This window comes from Branchiostoma belcheri, unplaced genomic scaffold, assembly GCF_001625305.1.
Source record: "Branchiostoma belcheri isolate BF01 breed outbred unplaced genomic scaffold, Haploidv18h27 scaffold62, whole genome shotgun sequence".
NCBI classification, from domain to species: domain Eukaryota; kingdom Metazoa; phylum Chordata; class Leptocardii; order Amphioxiformes; family Branchiostomatidae; genus Branchiostoma; species Branchiostoma belcheri.
Window position 1 is genome coordinate 68804 of NW_017804265.1, and position 19584 is coordinate 88387.

The 19584-nt window shown below is 41.5% G+C and overlaps 1 protein-coding gene across 1 annotated transcript in view; it reads right to left on the reverse strand.

The window, feature by feature from the left end:
- The window catches only part of LOC109483132 (mucin-2-like), a gene marked incomplete at its 3' end in the record, with an annotated part of 60456 nt that extends 43917 nt beyond the window's left edge, over positions 1 to 16539 (reverse strand). The window contains exons 1-8 of the mRNA XM_019786128.1: positions 16383 to 16539; positions 12372 to 12477; positions 6273 to 6381; positions 4852 to 5764; positions 4172 to 4228; positions 3169 to 3343; positions 2344 to 2489; positions 1289 to 1393 (exon numbers count right to left, since the gene is read on the reverse strand). Of these exons, the coding sequence (XP_019641687.1) occupies positions 1289 to 1393; positions 2344 to 2489; positions 3169 to 3343; positions 4172 to 4228; positions 4852 to 5764; positions 6273 to 6381; positions 12372 to 12477; positions 16383 to 16452 (1681 nt within the window). The remainder of the gene's footprint in view (positions 1 to 1288; positions 1394 to 2343; positions 2490 to 3168; positions 3344 to 4171; positions 4229 to 4851; positions 5765 to 6272; positions 6382 to 12371; positions 12478 to 16382) is intronic.
- Between the last annotated feature and the right edge of the window lie 3045 nt (positions 16540 to 19584).

Below are 19584 nucleotides of genomic sequence, written 5' to 3' on the forward strand. Positions count from 1 at the left end.
AAAAGCAAAAAAGTGCCCCCGCCAACTTTAATATCGGATAGCGTCTGAATGGCTTGCGCTAGAACCACCAAACTTGGTGAGTTTTCCTAAAATATAGTTGGCAACAATTTCGTATCAGTGTATTGGGATTTATGCAAAATAAATGCATACAGACGTGCTCTTAGAATGTATACCGAGGTGGAAGCTCAGTTTCCATTTTGATATTAATTTCAGAATCATTGCTGCCAGTCTAGCCTGTGTATACACAAGCTCTCGGCTGGAGGTTAATGACCCCCACCCCAAGAGCTTGTGGCAGAATAGCTGTAAGTCGGGCGGCCCGTTCCCTTTCCTGGAGTCACCAATAGGAAGCCAGTATTAGGAATTAATGTGGGAACCGACTGATTCTTTTCTCTCGGTGTGGCTGCCATTTCCCACGAGGAAGTTCCAGAAACTTTGGAAAATAGAAACAGATTCGACTCGCGAGCGGGTGGCCGTGCCTTCCTCGGCCAAACTTCAAGTTTGGGACATGAAAGGCGCGCCGACGTCCATCACTGGGTAGCGACCGACAGGCCCATAGCAACCATCTCTGTTGGGTGCCGCACCGTCTGAGGGCCGTTCGTGACGTTTGCATCTCATTAACCATATATGGCGGACCAGGGCCGTCGACAGTCCGCCAGCTTTACGCGTGCTTGACATCAAGCTTTTGGGGGGCGGCAACCTAGGGCGGCGGCCGCCAGGAGCGCGATTTAGTCAGGCTACTGCCAGTCCAAGGACCAAAAAAATTAATTGGTATTGTTTAATCATTATCATACGTAAGATCCGTAGAGAGGTTCACTTTAGGAGTCAGAAGTTCCTATAGGAACAAGACCCAAGGCACCCTCTCCACTTGCACCATTACAAGGACATCAGAAGAAGACTTAAGTCCAGAAGGAGTTTTATGGTCGTACAGAATTTGAACCCTAAGGACTGTGGAGAACTATAGACCCTCCTCCTCCAAACGAACCTCTACAGAGCCCATGTAAGTCCCTACCTCATGGCACTCATTTGCCTAGAAGGAAATGGGCCGCTCTGAACAGAGCTAGGTGTGAAGTAGGTAGGACCAGAGATAATCTGCTAAAATGGGGACGGGTGAGCTCAGCTGACTGCTCATGTGGCCACCCTACCCAAACCATGCAACACATTCTACAGGACTGCGAATTAGGATCATCTGTTACCAAACGAGACCTGTACGATGCAAACCAGGAAGCCCTGGACTGGCTGGAGCAGTGGGCCGACAAGATATGATGATGATGATGATGATCATACGTACCCTCTTCGCAGCAGTCCCCACGCCATCCATCCTTACAGCGACACGTATTTCCCACACAGGATCCATGCTGGCCGCAGTATTCACCATCAATGTAGCAGCAATCATCTGTAATATCAATTTAAAGTGTTCGTGACACCAAAATATGACCTTAGCTGATTGTAGTTGACAAAACTAGTATTACCTCGCTAACTACATGTAGACATACCAACAGATACGTGGGTACAACGAAATTGACCTACGTACAAGATAATAGTCTAAGATGAATCATCTCATACTATTTGTTCTAAGGTCTAAAAATTCTTTGATATATTCATTTGTACACAGTAAGGGTTATTAAACCCTTGTAAACCAGCACGGTAGCACAGTCCGTATTTGTAACAGCTTTTAATGGATTCCTTATTTTGAATTGTAAATTGGTTTTAATTCAGTGGCAATAATGGGATTTCCAATAAAGAGATCTTGTATCTTGTATTACCTTCTAGAATGAAATTAGATTTATCTATAGCATGAAATGTAACACATTCTGTTGAGAAAGCAGAGAGAAGGTTTATGGGTTTATTATCATATACTGGACAATCTATGATAAAAGTAACTACTGTTTATTTACTGGACATACCATAGGCGAATACACATGAGATTCAGCCATTCCACAATTCCTTACCTGACATGACTATGGAATCAGTACGGTTGCAGGTTTTTCAAACTATGTAAAGTCAATTTATAATCGAACAATCTATATATTTCTTGATGTTCTTCCGTACATATTTTATTATGCAAATTTTAAAAGTTGAAAGCTTGTAAATATATATGTCTGTAATGTTGAAAACTTGATACAACTCTTCATGTATATTGGTTTTTAATTCGGTCTCTGTAAACTGCGATAAACCAATAAAGTCGCATCGTATCGTATTCAAGAGCAGTATCGACATTCAAGAGCAGTATCGCGGAGTACATACGGAAGAAGATGACCATAGGAGCTACTAAGGGCTATCCGCCGTCTGGCTCCTGATTTGCAGAGACTACCAGGTAAATTCAGGTATCTTATCGTATTTTACCTTGTCGTTCTGTGCATATGTATTCCACCTTGAGATATTTTGTGATATCTGGACAGAGCTGATAGAGGTTGAAGAATGACGGCATCACGATGAACGAGCAGGATTGCTTGTTGTGACACATTTCCTTCACTTTCGGTTCCACGTGCCTGACAAGAAGAGATAAAAATATTAATTAAAACGAAATTGAATCAAAATAAAGACATCACATATATGTAAGAAACAGAGGCGAGCAGTAAAAACCCCACTGGTCCCGGGCCGGGGTTCGAACCCACGACCTCCCTGGCACCAGCGCTTCATAACCAGACGCTCTAACCACTCCACTAAAAGGTTTAGACCCGTTTGCCGGATCAGTTGGTAGCGCCTATAAAGCCCCACTGTTACATATACACAGTCACCATCACATATCACTGCATCAAAGTAAGAAACAAAACATTAAATCAGAGCCATTTCTTGTCTCCTCTCTTCATATTTATCTGCCATCCACCTTCCGGCATAGCAACAGACACCTTTGCCCATTTTCGGCATGTTGACCACTGTCTGAAGGCAACAAAATTTCTTGTTCTTTTTTCCCAAAATCAGGCGAAAATTAATGCGAGCGCTGTCATCCATGAAAATTACTTGCCGTGGCCTAAGTATTGAAGCCATTTGGTGCCACTAATGAGTTGATTTCATTGTTGTAAACAAGGTAAATGTACTTATAAAAGTACCTGCACATCTACAAATTACCTAGTACCCGCACTAACATCCAAATACATGTAATAGTATTTGCTATTAGCCCTCAACTAATTGCTATTAGCCCTGCTAATTTTTTTAAAACTTCCCTACCTTTCGCATGCTCTTGGGTGGTTGCTTACAGTGGATACGTCAGTGTTGCCATGGGGACAGTGAGTCGTGTCAGAGCGCTCTCGTCCATATATGGTATTGACGATTTTCAGTCTTTTTGGGGCAGGACAGGACAATTCCAGCGTAGCCTGATCACAGGTGTAGTATGTAATTTTTGCTGCAGAGGAAAACATATACAGGTTAAGTAATTAGTCCCCCATCATGAAAGTTCATCTGTGTTGGTAGTTACATGTTTAAAGTTAAACCTTTTGGTCCAACACAAAAAAACTCTCACCTAGAGCTTTCGACCAGTCACTCAGGTCCTCCTCAGTAGACTGACCCAGTGTTGACGTCACACTTCAAAGAAGCCACGTGACAAGCTTCACCGGGTCAGTCTACTGAGGGCAGACCAGAGGGACTGGTCGAAAGCTCTAGGTGAGAGAATTTTTTGTGTTGGACCAAAAGTAACTTTAAACATAATTAATCCCGATATTTTCACAATGCAACAATATTTTCCTACGTCTATGTATGGGTATAGACGGTACTGATAACGTATGGGTATATCAAGCTATTATACATTTCGGTAGTAATTGTCTGTTGGGAAAAATAAAACATGTTCTAACAAACAAATATAATGATACATAATGAGCTTAATAGCGTCAATAATTAATTAGTTGTTAAGAGACTTAGTTGTTAACTGAAATTGTGTAGAACTCATACAACTAATTGAGGATTTATCTAGCAATGCACGTTTTCTGTGTTATTTTTGGATCAGACAAACCATGTATTATGAGCTCCATACATGGATGTTCATGCACCTACAACTACAAGCGAGAAGAATTTGAAATAGGTAGATATAGTGAGATATCTCTGTTATTTAAACATAACCTGTACATTTGTACATAGATTGTAAAAGCATAAAAATATTAGTAAAATGTTCTTCAAATCTGACAATGAACAATTAAACTTGGTGAGCCAAACTGGATCAAAACAAAATTAAGCTTACGGTCTCCTGTGTCGTCTCCTCCTCCTCCTCCTCCTTCTTCACCAGTGGTTGAATCACCTATGCACCAAAAAAATCACAGCTTAGTTTTCTTTTACATGCATCGATCATGCAGTTGTCAACTCTCAGTGTGTCTAGATTAATGATATAGATCAGGTATTTTTAAATTGGTTCCTATTGATGTACATTGATTCTGCACATACACGTACAAATCTGATAGACACTCAGAGGATTACTGTGAAAAATTTCTTTGAGAATTATCATGAAAGTTCATCTGTGTTAGTATTTACATGTTTAAAGTTAAAACTTTAACTTGTCTGCCAATGTACAATTTGCCTCACTAACCAAGTATCACTGCACATGTGCTCATGCATCACTGTGCATGTGCTTATTATGTTTACCGAAAGAAAACATTATTTTGCTCAATTTCCTCTTCTCCAAACACAAAAGGTCAATGACCTGAACCAGTCTATCACGGTGGTAACTGATGTTGGGATACATCATGTTGCAATTTGATAGTAGGAGGGATTTAGACATTTTTCACCATATATATGAATGCGTTTGAGTAAGAATTAGCAGAGCAGACCATATGTGATGATAAACATTATGCATTTGTTTTGCAAATGTTACCTTTCTGGTTTTATTTTATGTCTGATAAATAACATACAATGTCCGTCACTAACTTGAAAGGGGAGCTTGTCTCTTCCCACGTAGGGGACTGTGGTCATCTGTCGCATGGGCATACACGTGGTACTTGTAGCCTGTGTTGGCGCCAAATGGGTCGTCCTGTTGTCCAAAAATGTTCTCGTGGTTGGACACATAAGCCTCGTGTGCGCCACGTGGATAGCGATTGACATAGCCGGCGTACCCGTCGTTAGAATAGCCCCGGTTCCAGGTGTCGGCACGTCGAGATTGGCCCCAATCATTGCGTTCTACTGTTTCCGCGAAATTCGCAGCCGGTTCACGCCGCTCCCGGCCCGCGTACTCGGACAGGATGGGTTGCTCGTAAGACTTGTGCTGGACGCTGCGTTTCACGACCTCGGGCTCTTCCCGGCGTTGCCTCTCGACGTTTTCGATCTTTGGCTCACTGAGGTCGACAGATTTGGACAGGACGTGCTGTTCTAGATCTTCGGCAGTGCGGCGATCTCGCTGCAGCGGCTCCGATAGGATCTGGACCTCGGGGTTTGGGCGGACCTCGCCTTCGTAGTCACGGCGATCGCGATGGATCTGTTCTGGTACAATCTCGGGATCTTGGCGGATTACGCGGTGGATCTGTTCTGGTACAATCTCGGGATCCTCGCGGATTACGCGGTGGACCTGTTCTGGTACGATCTCGGGATCTCGGTGGATCTCGTTGTCGTAATCACGGCGATCGCGGTGGATCTGTTCTGGTACGATCTCTGGATCTCGGTGGATCTCGTTGTCGTAGTTACGGCGATCGCGATGGACTGCTTTTGGTTCTACGATCGATTCTACGTGAGAGATTGGCGGAAGTTCGCGGGGGGCATCGTCTTCAAAAGCTCGACGGTCGCGATGAACAGCCATGGGCAGGAGTGGCTTGTCATCGTGAAATGCCGATTTGAGGCGAGCCGCCTGCTATAAAAACATACAGCAAAAATTCAACATAGCTGCCAAAATCTTCAGTACTAAGCCCACATCAATCTATTGTATTGTTTCTAAGATAAAAACAAATAATGGTGATCTTCAATATTAAACTGTACCTTCCATGCAATTTGTACATACAGTTTCAGAGAGTGAACATAGCCATATTAAAGTTTTCCTACTACTAGCTCTTTGTTTTCATGATAATGTCTTATTGCTAGAATTTTACTTGTGTAAGCACAAAAGCTGTGAATTGATATGGCAAGAGAGTGAGCCCTCATTTTACAAATGCGTGTGGTATGCACCTGATCATGATTATACAAGCGATCGCATTTTTTGTTTACATGCAAGCATACAATACCACACTTCACAGTGTTTCTTACAAGCACCATACCTTGTAACAGAAAAGTGGTTTAAACCATGAGTCTAAATTTAAAGTTAATGACTTTAGATAACGCATTTTAACATTCACAACCAATAGAGCGAATGGGGTTTTGGTTACTTGTTTCACGCTCGTTTCGAAGGTTTCTTGAAGAGGTGGCGTCCGTTTCTTGCGAACATGTGGCTTGTCCAGGTTTTGTATGTTGGGTTTCATGTCGTCCAGTTCAATCCTAAACAAAGAAAAATGGTTAAAATAAACTTCTGAGCCAGGAACGTAGATAGCTTTTTTTGTAATATTCCAACATGTAATCACAAGACGTGGTGACGGCACACTCAATTTTTTTTTCAACTTATATTAATGCCACCACCAACACAGGGGACAATACAATACTCATTTTCACCTGCGCGAAGTGAGGAAAGTCGTGTAAAGTGCCTTTCCCAAGGGCACAAGATCGGTGGCATGTCAGGACTCGAACCCGGACGCCAGTTACTGTACGCATTTAACGACTCGAGCCGGTTCAATGTCGCTTCAGAACCTTTACTGCTGCAGAAAGGTGACTGTAGTTACAAGATGGCGGCGACCACAGTGAGAGTAGCGTGGTCGGTCATAGGTCAACGAACCATGCACACCGATAATAGGGGTGGCGGGAACCTATTGCTTCCGAGTCGAGCACTCTGCCGCTACGCCACACGACCCCACCAATCTTGATATTAAACTTTGTAATACTGGTAATTGTCATGTCAATATTTAGGAATGTTAAATCTTCAGAACATGGTGGTGTGATGGTACACAGTCCCTTTTCGGTTAGTTGTTGGTTGACTCGGAGTCAAAAGGGTTCAAAGCTTTAGTTTGGAGTTTTAAATAGCCACTACCCGGGTACGGCAAAATGTACAATCTATTGATGGCGTGGAAAAAATGCTTCAAGGTCTAAACCCATCTAAAGCATGCGGTCGAGACCAAATACCACCTTGGCTCCTCACATGACAGCTATCGAAATCGATATCGCAACTGTGTTAACCAATATTTTTCAACACTCGTTGAACACCGGAGAGATACCTAAAGACTGGAGGGGTGCACATATTTGCGCCATTTTCAAAAAGGGAGGTAGAGAGGTCCCCAGAAACTACAGACCTGTTTCACTGACCTGCGTATCCTGTAAACTGCTTGAACACATCATCCATAGCCAAGTGATGAAGCATTTAGAAAGTCACAACATATTGACGGACTACCAGCATGGGTTTAGAGCCAAGCGATCCACAGAAAACACAGCTCATACTACACATAGCTGGTGTACTGAACAGTAAAAGTTCCCCATGGCAGGCTCATCTCAAAACTGGAGTATTATGGAATCCAAGGAACAACCCTAAATTGGTTAAAAGCTTTTCTAACCAACAGGGAGCAAACAGTAGTGGTGGAAGGGAAGTCTTCGGCTCCAGTTAGAGTAGCGTCAGGAGTTCCACAAGAAACTGTCCTGGGACCATTACTATTCCTCTTGTATGTAAATGACCTATTAGATCAGCTTGACTCAAAGGTGAGGTTATTTGCCGATGGCTGTCCGTTATATGTAGAGCTGTCTACACAGAATGACTCACAACTTCTACAAAAAGATCTGAACACGCTGGAAGAATGCCAAAGCAAATCGCTCATGCCATTTGGCAGAACTATAGATCCCTCTATCATCGTTTGCGACTTTCCCAAAGTGATCTGACATCACAAAAGTAATCAAACTGCAGACAGAATCAACTACTGCTGTACCAGTTTGCAGATTAAGACTCTACAGGCTACCCTTCTATCAGTACCAGTCTACAGTACTGATATAATAACATTGAGAGTCCCTAGAGGCTTTCTAAGGTACTGCAACACCACTACCGGTTTTGATATCTCGTGTTATGGACATGCTATGGTCAATATCCTTCATAGGCTGGTGAAGAAATGCTGTAGGCTTGAGTCTGCTAGTGCTACAAAATGACTAATAAACTGAACTAGAGAGGGTGACTTTGACAATTTGAAGGAATATTTGCAGCATATTTGTAATTTTCACCATGCATTGAAAGGTTCTGTTTCCTGTCTCCTACCCAATGACTTGACTTCCATTTTAAAAGGCAAGGGGGTCTTGTAGTTACTTATAGGTTTGTTAAAACCCTGACAAACCCCAGTGTTTTGCCTTCTGGCCCTTGGAGAAGGAACTTAAAACCTATTTCCTCACTCGGTGAAAATGAGTATCTAGCTTCGGTTAGGGACGTCCTCTCAGATAGGACGTAAAGATGAGGTTAGGAACAGCAACACCTCAAGCACATTGCAGGGTGAGTGGTTCAAACCTTACAGCCTGGTCTCAAGGTTGACAGAAAATGTAGCAGTAACCTGTTATGTTAATCCTTCAACCCACAATGTGCGGTATCAAACAAATCTCGACAAACAAACGAGCAAAAGTTACGACATGAAAACCCGAATACGGCAAATTGTACTCTCTAGTGGACCAACTCCCCTGGCATGTTATCTCTCTCTTACAACATGAAAACAACAAGGTTAGTTGATGAACCTAAGCTTGGTCTTACTATTAAATGCATGATACAAGCAGTCCTAAAGCTACGTAGATAGAAAGTTTCCATGTAGATATATTATATGGGCCTGTATCCTTACACGTTACCGTCAGACTTACGTCTTTCGACGTTATTGGAGTAATAGATTACGTAAGGTCATGTCAAAGGTCAAATATCGACATATACAGCCGGTACTTTGCAGAGAGAATTCTCAAGTTTAATATAGCAAGGTAATGAAGCTTCTTGGTTATAGTGAAGGTACTAACTACAGTACTACTGCTAACATAGTTTGAGGTGTTTTACGTTCTTCCTTGTCAACCAATGCACATGAAAATTGTCTTTTACGGAGATTTGACAGAAGCGCTATCTACAATCAGTCACAACGTATACCATCGAGGATACCCTTCAAGTCTTATTAATCCCATCGAAGATTTCCTAATCCTGATTACAAAACTAGGTTTGTCGACTACACAGTTGATAATAAGGCTGTCTGAACATACCGTCTTAGGTACCGAAGGAGCCAAACGGCACTACAGCTACTTGGAGACTTCTCGCGAATCCTGAGTCATGTCACTGGGCGCCGCCATCTTGCTAGGACTGCCTGATTACCGATATCGATGTCAGCAACATATGTTCGCTTGTCGATTTTGGCCATTTCTCAAAGTAGGATTTCTGACTAGGAATACGAAAACTCAGGACTAGCTGTCAAATATTTTGAGCTAAATAAAACCTCTATCGGGAAGAAGTAAATTCCAAGGAGGTTAGATACCTTGATCGTACTTGTAAGTCGTCACCTTTATTCAAAGAAGAGGACTGCATTATAAAACTAGGTTTGTCGATTACACAGTTGATAATAAGGCTGTCTGAACATACCGTTTTAGGTACCGAAGAAGCCAAACGGCACTACAGCTACCTGGAGACTTCTCTCGAATCCTGAGTCATGTCACTGGGCGCCGCCATCTTGCTAAGACTGCTAAGACTTCTGGGAATAGACCGACCCTGACTGTCCATCACAATTAGCGGTTCAACCAATCGTAGCAAGGTAATTAGCGGTTTGACCAATGGGAGGGAGGCAAGACTCCGTCAAGACTCAAATATTTGAATTTCTATGGTTTGTCGCCTGATTACCGATGGTGAGCAACATATGTTCGCTTGTCGATTTTGGCCATTTCTCAAAGTAGGATTTCTGATTAGGAATACGAAAACCCAAGACTAGCTGCCAAATATTTTACGCCGTATTACGAAACTGTCTTTCCCTTGTCGTGCCAAATAAATGATCTTGGCAAATAGGATGATAGTCCTAAATCGTATTTGAAATACTATTTTTATTACTTTTAAGTGATTCCCTTTAACACTGAAATCCTGAAAATAATCAGTGTCACCGATGTCGAGAAATTGAATCCACAATGTATTTGACTCCTCCCTCCCACTGAAAAAAGTGTGTTTACATCAAGCACTATCATAAATTCTAAAATATCACACTTTTTTTCAAGTAAGGCCATGTTGATTTGATTATAAGGATGACATCCTCCGGGAGCCCCAAAACTGATGCGCGCATGCGAATAAAAAAAAAGTTTTGCAAAAAAAAAAGTTCTTTTCATTATGAAATCTACGTGGTCATGAGGGTTGAGCAAATGGCACAGAATATGGTTTGGCGAATAATCTAGTCTTCAAATTCATTTCTTTACAATTTCGTCTTTTTTCGTTTGATTTTGGCATTCTACGACATTGGTATAGTTTTTACTAATATTTTTTGTAACTTACGGTATATGTTTGCTCATTTTGCAACTGTTTTGTACGATTTACAGTATGGTTAGTAAAACTTTTTTTTTGAAACGGCCGAAAATTCATGCGCGCGCGGATGTCATTCATATAATCAAATCAACATGGCCTAATATAAAACTTGACTACACATATCAAACCAACATATAGATCAGGGATATCAAAAAGATCACTTTTGATCCAGAAATAGCTACCGTCAAAGTTGCAACCATTTTGTTTACACTGTGTGAACTTCAAGCTCTGGCATAATTAGAAAAAAAAATGAAATGATGTCCTGCAAAATGAAAGCAAACATGACTACATAAATCACTGGAACACATTTCGGAATATTAAGGAGATGCCAACTTCTTATTTTGAAATATAGACTGCCAGACTTACCTAAATTTTGTCAGCCATATTGCTTACAGTGTGTGTAAAACAAACCACAGAAGGAAGAAAATTTAACTTTGCCGCCAAAAAGTCTACCCGTCTATTAATTACCATGTCAACACCGGGTGAGTAGGCTGCAGTTCAGTTTAATCTCCATAGAGGGCGATTTCAAAGTGCACGTCACAAGCAGATACGCCGACAGAATTTTTTTTGTTTCAAGATATTTTGTAGTTTCTGATGAAACATATTCGATCTTCGTATTTGTAAAGTGCACCCTATTATAATTTATACTACGCCGAAGTTAATCATCTTGGGTCCCTATAGAAGACCCCTCAGGGTGAAAACTGTGCAATGACACCTCACACTGCTACTGCTTTGAACCAAGAATTTATCCTCCTTGTTTGCTGTACAGAGTCCTGATGCATTTAAGTTAACTTCTGATGAAGTAACGACTAAGTTTGAAGCGCTTGTTTAAATCAAGTCAGTGGATGCCTCGAAAAACTGAACTGACAAGCATGACATCATCAATAGTCTATTGATGTATGTGTAACGAACAAGTTACCGAAGTATTCAACCAACCAACCAACCAGCCAACCAACCAACCAACCAGCCAGCCAACCAACCAACCAACCAACCAACCAACCAACTAACCAACCAACCAACTAGGCAACCGACGGATCACCTAGCAAGTAACTAAAGAAAACGAAAAAAAAATAATGACAGGAAAGACAATTCTAATAAAACCACAATCTCCTTGCCAAATTGTTGATCGATCGATGGAAAAAGTACAGGCTAAGTTCTTTGAGATTCTGGCGTTGGACATGAAAGGCTACAGAATCAGGCGAATTGCACATGTCGGAATGAACCACTAAAAATCTACCCATCTTCGACAGCGACATATAATATCAATATGGCGATGTTCCAAAAATATGAAGTGGTAAGATTTCGTACCATATAAACAATGTCATACACTATACATGTACATGTAGCTTACTTTCAGGTGTACATAACATCAATGGAAAGCAATCTGCATACCTATTTGCATGAGTGCGCCATAATTAAATAGACACAGATGTGTAGGTACAAACAAATAAATAAACTAATAATAAGCAAAATGTAGCAAGCATATAGATAGCAAACTTCATCGTTATTTAGACTACAGACTAGACAACAAAACCAAAATACATGCAGAGCTAGAATATACAATCATATACATGTAGTTGAAACTGCAAATCAGATGTAGATTCAACTTTGATTAAGACAAATAGAAAAACAATTCACCAATACCTGCCCATTGAAAACAAAATTACTGCTAATAACAAAACAGTTCTCATAAGTATCTAGACTGCTCAGATTGTATAATTACACTATGTATCATAATGTATCATAATGTCATTTAAAGCACTCTACAGAGTTGACTTTCCAATACAAATCGCAACACTCGATCGTGTTTAGGTTAGGTTAGGAAAAACACGGCATGTGTCTTGGGTAATTGCAATGAAACTAAAGAGAAGTGAAGTAAACTTACTTTGCCACCGGTAAGGCTCTCTTCTTCGCCACCGGTTTCGGTCTCGGTACGTTTTCTACGTCGAAAGTATCCCATCTCCATGTCGCCAAAAAGGCACAGCCATTGACTGAAGCAAAGACAAAATAAAGTCAAATGTTTGTTGAAACGTCAAGTCACCTCGAAAGGTGGTTGTATTTTTCCGATTTAAGATTTTCAGAGTGTAATGGGCATATAGGCTGTCTTCTTCTTCAAGAACTCTACCTTCATCATCATCATACATCCGGAAAAATCCAGTGTTACATTAAATAAAGTTATTCCAGTAGTTTTTCATGGCCGACCCTGAAAGACCGATGTCTCTTTCAATCATTGTCAATAAAGTATGATATGTGGTCTTTCAGCTCTGTGTTTTAGTGAGTAACCATACACTCTACCATAGCTTATCGTCGTTGTTTGTGTTTATGACAATGATATTCTTCAGTAACTCCACATGCAGTGCTAATAATACCTTTTGTTGTGTAGCTTTAGAGAGGACTAGAGAACTGACGACTAAAATAAGGAATAAAATTAGATATGCCAATTGAATTATAGTAGACCACGCTAGCTGCCATAGAATAGATCTTTAATGCTGACGTGGCACATGATGGCTCATGTCCCCAGATGCCATGAGCATAGAGACATTTTTTAGCAAAATTATTTCAAAACATGCACCGCGAGAAGGTAACAGGGATGGTCTTCAAGAATGTAAGGAAAATAAAATCAGATAAAACAGGATGAAATTGTATTTGATAAAAAAAATAGCCGAGCTGAGTGCTCAATCGCCATTTTTAGTGTCAGATGATGCAAGGTCAGGTAGCAAATGATTGCATCATCCAGACGATTGATGCAGGCTTCGGGTAACTTCGGTTCCCGAAGAAGGTTCTTCGGCACCACTCTAAATACAATATCTATCTCTTGTAATATATTAATAGTTCTGTAGCTTAACATATGATGTGCATTTTTGATTGCAAATTGTATGGGATTCAGTGACTGTGCCTCTTCGAAAGTACAATAAATACATCTTGAATCTTGAAAAGAGCGATCGAATTGTTTGAGGAACGAACACGTTAGATGTACACATGGTGCTCAATTTTTAGTATACATTTGTGGAATAATATTTCATATATGGTGGGTCGTGTAGCGTAGCGGCAGAGTGCTCGACTCGGAACCAAGAGGTCCCGGGTTCGAGTCCTGACATGCCACCGATCTTGTGCCCTTGGGAAAGGCACTTTACACGACTTTGCCGAGTATTGTCTTGTCGTGTATTCGTCCTCTGCGTTGGTGGCAAAATAAAATAACTTGATTTAGCTTGAGTGTGTCGTCACCATCTCTACATGTAGTCATGAAATGTTGGAATATTAAAAGAATATTTCATATATTTCTTGAAGTCAGTGTGCAACATTAATGTCCTCGGTTGCATCAGAAAATCGATTTCATGTCGGATGTGGTCGATGTGTACGTGCGAGTGAGGCGGATGTAGAGAGGGATCGCTGACGTGTCCTTAGGATAGCTGCAATATCTCAGTCTGAATATATTTTTCTCTTACAAAATTTAGACATCTTTTTTGAAAATGGCAATCTAAAGGCACCCAAAGTGATCTTAAGGCAGCACAACCTGATTTTCCATGTCAATTTTTTGGTCATTTTCTTGTAGTAAGTTGAATCATCCCTATCCCATAGTAAACGGTATCTGTTAGGCAGAAATGCGACGTCGCCGACAGTCTGAATATACTTTTTCTTGCAAAATTTAGGCATATTCTTTGAATGACAAGTCAAATGGACCAAAAGTGATTGTTTAGCAGTAACTGTATGTATCAAGTAAATTAGCTGGCCATTTTCTTAATGTAGTAAGTTGAATCAACCCGATCCCATAGCAAACTGTTATCTGTGAGGCAGAAATGCGCCTACTTGTTTCGTATCGTAGGCTGGTTCTAGATATTTCCTGGTGATACCAAAAGAAATTAGGGACTGCTCGCGTAGCTTGTTTTGGGGCTTATTCAAAACGCTTGAAGTATGAAAAGATGATTAAAAAATTTGCTACGAAATGGCAGTAAATGCCAATATCAGACAGATTTCGTCATCCAGAATGTTTTTTCTATCGCCGCACTCAAATTTGATTGCATGGTTGCCTATAAAAATATTGTTCACTCCGCGGAAGAACTCTGGAATTGTGGAGGTATTGAAAAAGCAAAGCCATTCTATATTGCAAATTTTCCATACATTTGGTGCGATGTGAAGTAGCGACGCATGTATCGTCTAGTCTCTACCAGACAAACTATGCTGGCTATATATAGGAGAATATTTGCTAGGGGAGTTTGGCCGCCTTGTAGGTTTGACTAGCTTCGGAGGGGAAGAAACTACCTCCCCGCGGCCGGACTCCCTTGATCAATTTTACTCTTTTATTTCCAAATTCTATGATCCGTATTCCCGTAGAAAGGCCTGGTGGAGGCTAGCATGTACCGTCCTTGGTCCGTGTGTGTGTGTGCGGAGTGGGGCGGATGTAACGTTTGCGCTGACGTGTCTTTTACATGGCTACAAAATTCAGCCAGAAAATCGTTTTTCTCTTCCTCTGCTGAGCTTATTCTTTGTACTAAAGACGACGCAGGTGGGCCAGATAGCTTAAAGAACTAGTAAGAAGTTGCTCAATGTTGTCCGCTTGTCAATTGGAGACAAAACGATAAAATTATATGGGGACCAATGTAAAATTCAGAACAGAACATCTACATAGGAAAAAAACGTTGAATTGGGAGCGTAATTATGAAACAAAGGAAAATGAAAAAGGACAATATGTGGTCTTTCTTTCCGATAGGTTTGCTGCGGTTTGAAGCGGCGGCGCTTGCCGGTAGGCTGTGGGCGGATGTGGAATCTAACGCTGACGTGTCGCTCAGAAACCGTCAACACGGCGCCCGCACACGCAGTTAGTTCTACGGACCGAATTTTCTCATTTTACCTCAACGAACTGGAAAAATTCACCGAAAAGACGGTGGAGAAATGTTTTTCGTCGCATTTCTAGCTTCCTGAGTGAAGAAACAAAGATGGTAGTGCTCTCTGTACGAGCCAACGAGGTGGAAACATTTGCTGTTTACGTTTCACACTTCTGCCTGCAAAACGCCCCCATGTTACAGGACACGTCTATTTGCCATGAAATGTCTGTCCCAAAAATCTTCTAGCAAATTTGAAAGCAAGGATTTTCCAACTTTCTTGCAGAAAATAGTGTCACCAACCGGGCAGTTGCAAATTGTTGTATTTCTGAACGTGAAACAAGGAAAATTTGAGCAATTTATCCGGATAAACTCGGCAGGGAAATCTTCGTGTTGCACTCTGGCTATCAGTGGGTGTCTGCGACCATTTTACGCAACACCGAACGGTAGAAAAAAAATCAACTACAAGCAAACATGTCGCAAGTTGTCGTATGTTTGAACGTGAAACAAGGGAAATTGGAACGATTTGACGGATAAAATCGGTGGGTAATGAAGCATATTTCCCTGGCTATCTGTGGGTGTCTGTGACCATTTTACGCAACACCGAGCGGTAGAAAAAGTCCACAACAAGCAAAAATGTCAGAAGAAGACACGGTAATGTACGGATACGCTTGTTGTCCCAGAAATCTTCTAGCAAATTTGCACCCTCACGGCAACACAATGTGAGACAGCTTTCCCTGGCTATCTGTGGGTGTCTGTGACCATTTTACGCAACACCGAACGGTAGAAAAAAAATCCACAACAAGCAAAAATGTCTGAAGAAGACACGGTAATGTACGGACACGCTGTACCTACCTGTTGGTAGAATAGTCAAGGTGCTGTATTTTTTTTAACGTGAAACAAGGACAATTGGAGCAATTTCTCTGGATAAAATTGGCAGGGAAATTTTCGTGTTGCACCCCGGCTATCAGTGGGTGTATGTAGGCATTTTACGAAACACTGACCGTTAGAAAAAATCCACAACAAGCAGAAATGTCGGCAGAAGATACGGCAATGTACGGATACGCTGTACGTACCTGTTGGTAGAATAGTCACGGCAACAACTGCCGCGACCAGCGCTAGGCTGAGAGGGCCGACTCTACTCATCTTCTCTTCTTCTCGTTGTCGTCGGTCCCTTCTCTTCTGATGAAACCTGCTAGCGCACCCCTCTTTATAATCTTGTACTATCTCAGTCTTATCTACTGACGTGTCCTTATGGGTAGGAAATAACGCTCGGGTATAGTTTCACGTGAAATGTACGACTCTATTGGCTTCTGCTTCAAAACAAGTCCCGGATCTCCCGGTAGATAGGCATCGGGGGAGGAGCTAGAGAGGGACAGAGGACGTCACAGCAGAGGTACGGACGTAAGCACACCTGTTGCAAACGCAATTCATTGCTTATGCCCCCATTACACCTAGACGGCGCTCTGACGGCGCTCTCTCTGCGACCTGAAATTGGCCAGAGCGCGGAGAGCACCAAGGTCGCCATGGGAGCGCCATGAGAGCGCCATGACCGCGCCATGACCTCAGCGACTGTTTCGAACCGGCTCGTACCATCGCTGTGAGAGCGCCCAGGACGGCGATGCAACAATAAGCGCCGTGAGAGTGCAAAGAGAGCGCCGAGAGAGCGCACAACAGCCCCAGCATTAATTTATATACAAAACTTGGTGACCTCGGCGCTCTGGCCAATTTCAGGTCGCAGAGAGTTAGAGAGCCGTGAGAGCACCACTAAGTTGAATGGGGGCCTTAATGGTGCAAGCAAGAAATATGACAAAGTATTCCTAGGAATAATAAAGCTGTATCTTTACTCGTAGAAAGTATGAATCGTTTCAGAATACAGTGCAACTCCCTAAGATGCTGAATGGGTGTTGCAGCCTGAGTTGTTCGTCTGTGTTGGACCGCTGTGAGGGTGGACCGCTGCAAATATATCAGTATGTGAAAATTTCCATCCTTATCCAACCCTCCCCCCATATATACCTGATATTTTTGACACGTTTTTTGTGCTTTTCGTATCATAAACGCATAAATTGAAGATCCCTTACAGAATATTATACCTTTTATTTCACTTGAATGTTTTTAAATTTGTCATTAGGCTGAGGACACTGTTTTTACAGTAGTATGTGTAAGCACACCCCCATCGTACCAATTTATTATTGCTCAAAATCGCCCCTCCCTCCTCGACCATTTCGTAGCCAGACGTATTTTACGAACACGGAGGTGTGTACATGTATACGGATACGCCCTTCTGTGACGTGCGAATATATTATCATCATATCTTACTGACGCTGTAGGGGCGTGGAAAGACCAGGATGTGTCGCAATACTAGCTTGGATATCAGACTGTTTCCAGGGCCTACACAGGCCAGCTCCTCGGCTCCAGGGCCAACATGCCCCCAATGAAAGTTTACCACAGCCTCCCTGATTTAGACCCTAATACGCAGTCTAACTTGGGGCAGAAGCGTATGCTCGTTCCCTTGAAGGATATAGGCGAAGAGATTGGTGTGGCTTAACGTGGTATCTGACAATCCAGGCTATGACAATACAGGCTATGCTGGAATGGCGGTACCGTGTACTATTTTTTTTCATTAAATGAGTGAGTGTACGATTTAACAGTGCAATAGTGTATCAAAGTAGCTAACGAAAACACCATGAACAGTTAAGAAGAAAGGATAAGGAATACTAGAAAGGCCAATATTTGCTTTGGAGCAAATATAGCGATGGGTTCACCACATTTTACCACATGGCAGGGAAAGAATGAGAAACACAAGGGAAAACAATGCTTTACATTGATATAACTATAGTATGAAGTAACATACAACTAAGACTACAACAGTTGGATAGCTATTCCCTACATTATTGGTTAGGATTGCATAATGCAAACTGTTGATTTTCAAGATAAAAAGAAGCGTTCATAGCCCGCATTCCAATGCTGGAGCAGGAAAGCTTAAAATACCTACCAAAACACTTGAATACAGACATACTGTCAGTATGGCATGGCTCTGTGCAGGTGTAAATGAAGTTAAGCCAGTTAAATCCCAACAGCCAATCAGCAAGGAGAATAGAGGAAAGCTGCATGCCTATTGGTTGATGCCTTGCATGCCATTGTGATGACTCATGTCCAAATGTGGTAAACACTGCACACTTACACAGTAATACATTAGCTATTACACAGCCAAAAAACTCAAATAAAACCATTCTAAAAGCCTGTATCACAATAATTTAAAAAACGCCTAGGGGTATTTGCCCACTGTACCTCCATACCAAATTTCAGGACCTTAGGCCCTAAAATGAAGAAGCTGAATCCATTTAAAGATATGGCAGGAGGAGAAGGAGGAGAAACATCAGAAAAAGCAATATGGTTTCACCACACCACTTCGTGGTGTGGTGAACCCATAAATATGCACAAAAAAGAATGTTTCTAGTTAGTATTTATGGTAATATTTTCTCATATGTACATGCCGCACACATGTATGTAGGGTTATATTAGGCAAATCATATTGTTATTCGATTGAAAATATCTACCGACTGAAAACAGGTACACATGTCTAACTTATGATTTATTATGTTTTATAGCAACCCATTATTTTCTGATTTATAGCAACCCATTATTTTCTGATTGTACCCGTATTTTGTGATATTTACAATTATAACTCTTCTCCCTGTTGTTTATGCTAACTGCGCACAGACTACGCACGGCAGGGCCCGTACGTAGCTGCTCCCGGATCCCGTCTATTGATCTGTATATGGTCCAAACACCATCTAACCATGGGTAGGGACACTGCGCGACGCGCTTGCGTATAGTCATTATTTATACACGAGTGTTTTGAGCATTATCAATCATATATCTTAGTTAATATTTCGCTCAATACTCAGCTCATTTTCTCCGTACAATTAGAAAGGGTCAGAAAAACGTGTATTCCCCATTCTTTAAATATCGCTGGGTGCCAAGCATAGATACTTATGTTATTAAAATATGTAAGATTTGACCATGCCACATTAGCAACAATTTACAACAAAGAAAAACCACGAAATTTCTCCCCTCTGTTGTTTTTCTATATGATCCGACCGTATGACACAATACATTCAAATTGTTCGCAACACGTTTGTTTGTGATGCAGCAGTCATAAATGGTCAATTCAAACACAGTCATCACTTTTGATCATTGTTGATATCCCCAACGTCTTGATATCTTTTTTTGACGATTTTTGACCCGACACAGTTGAGGTAGACTGAATAAGGT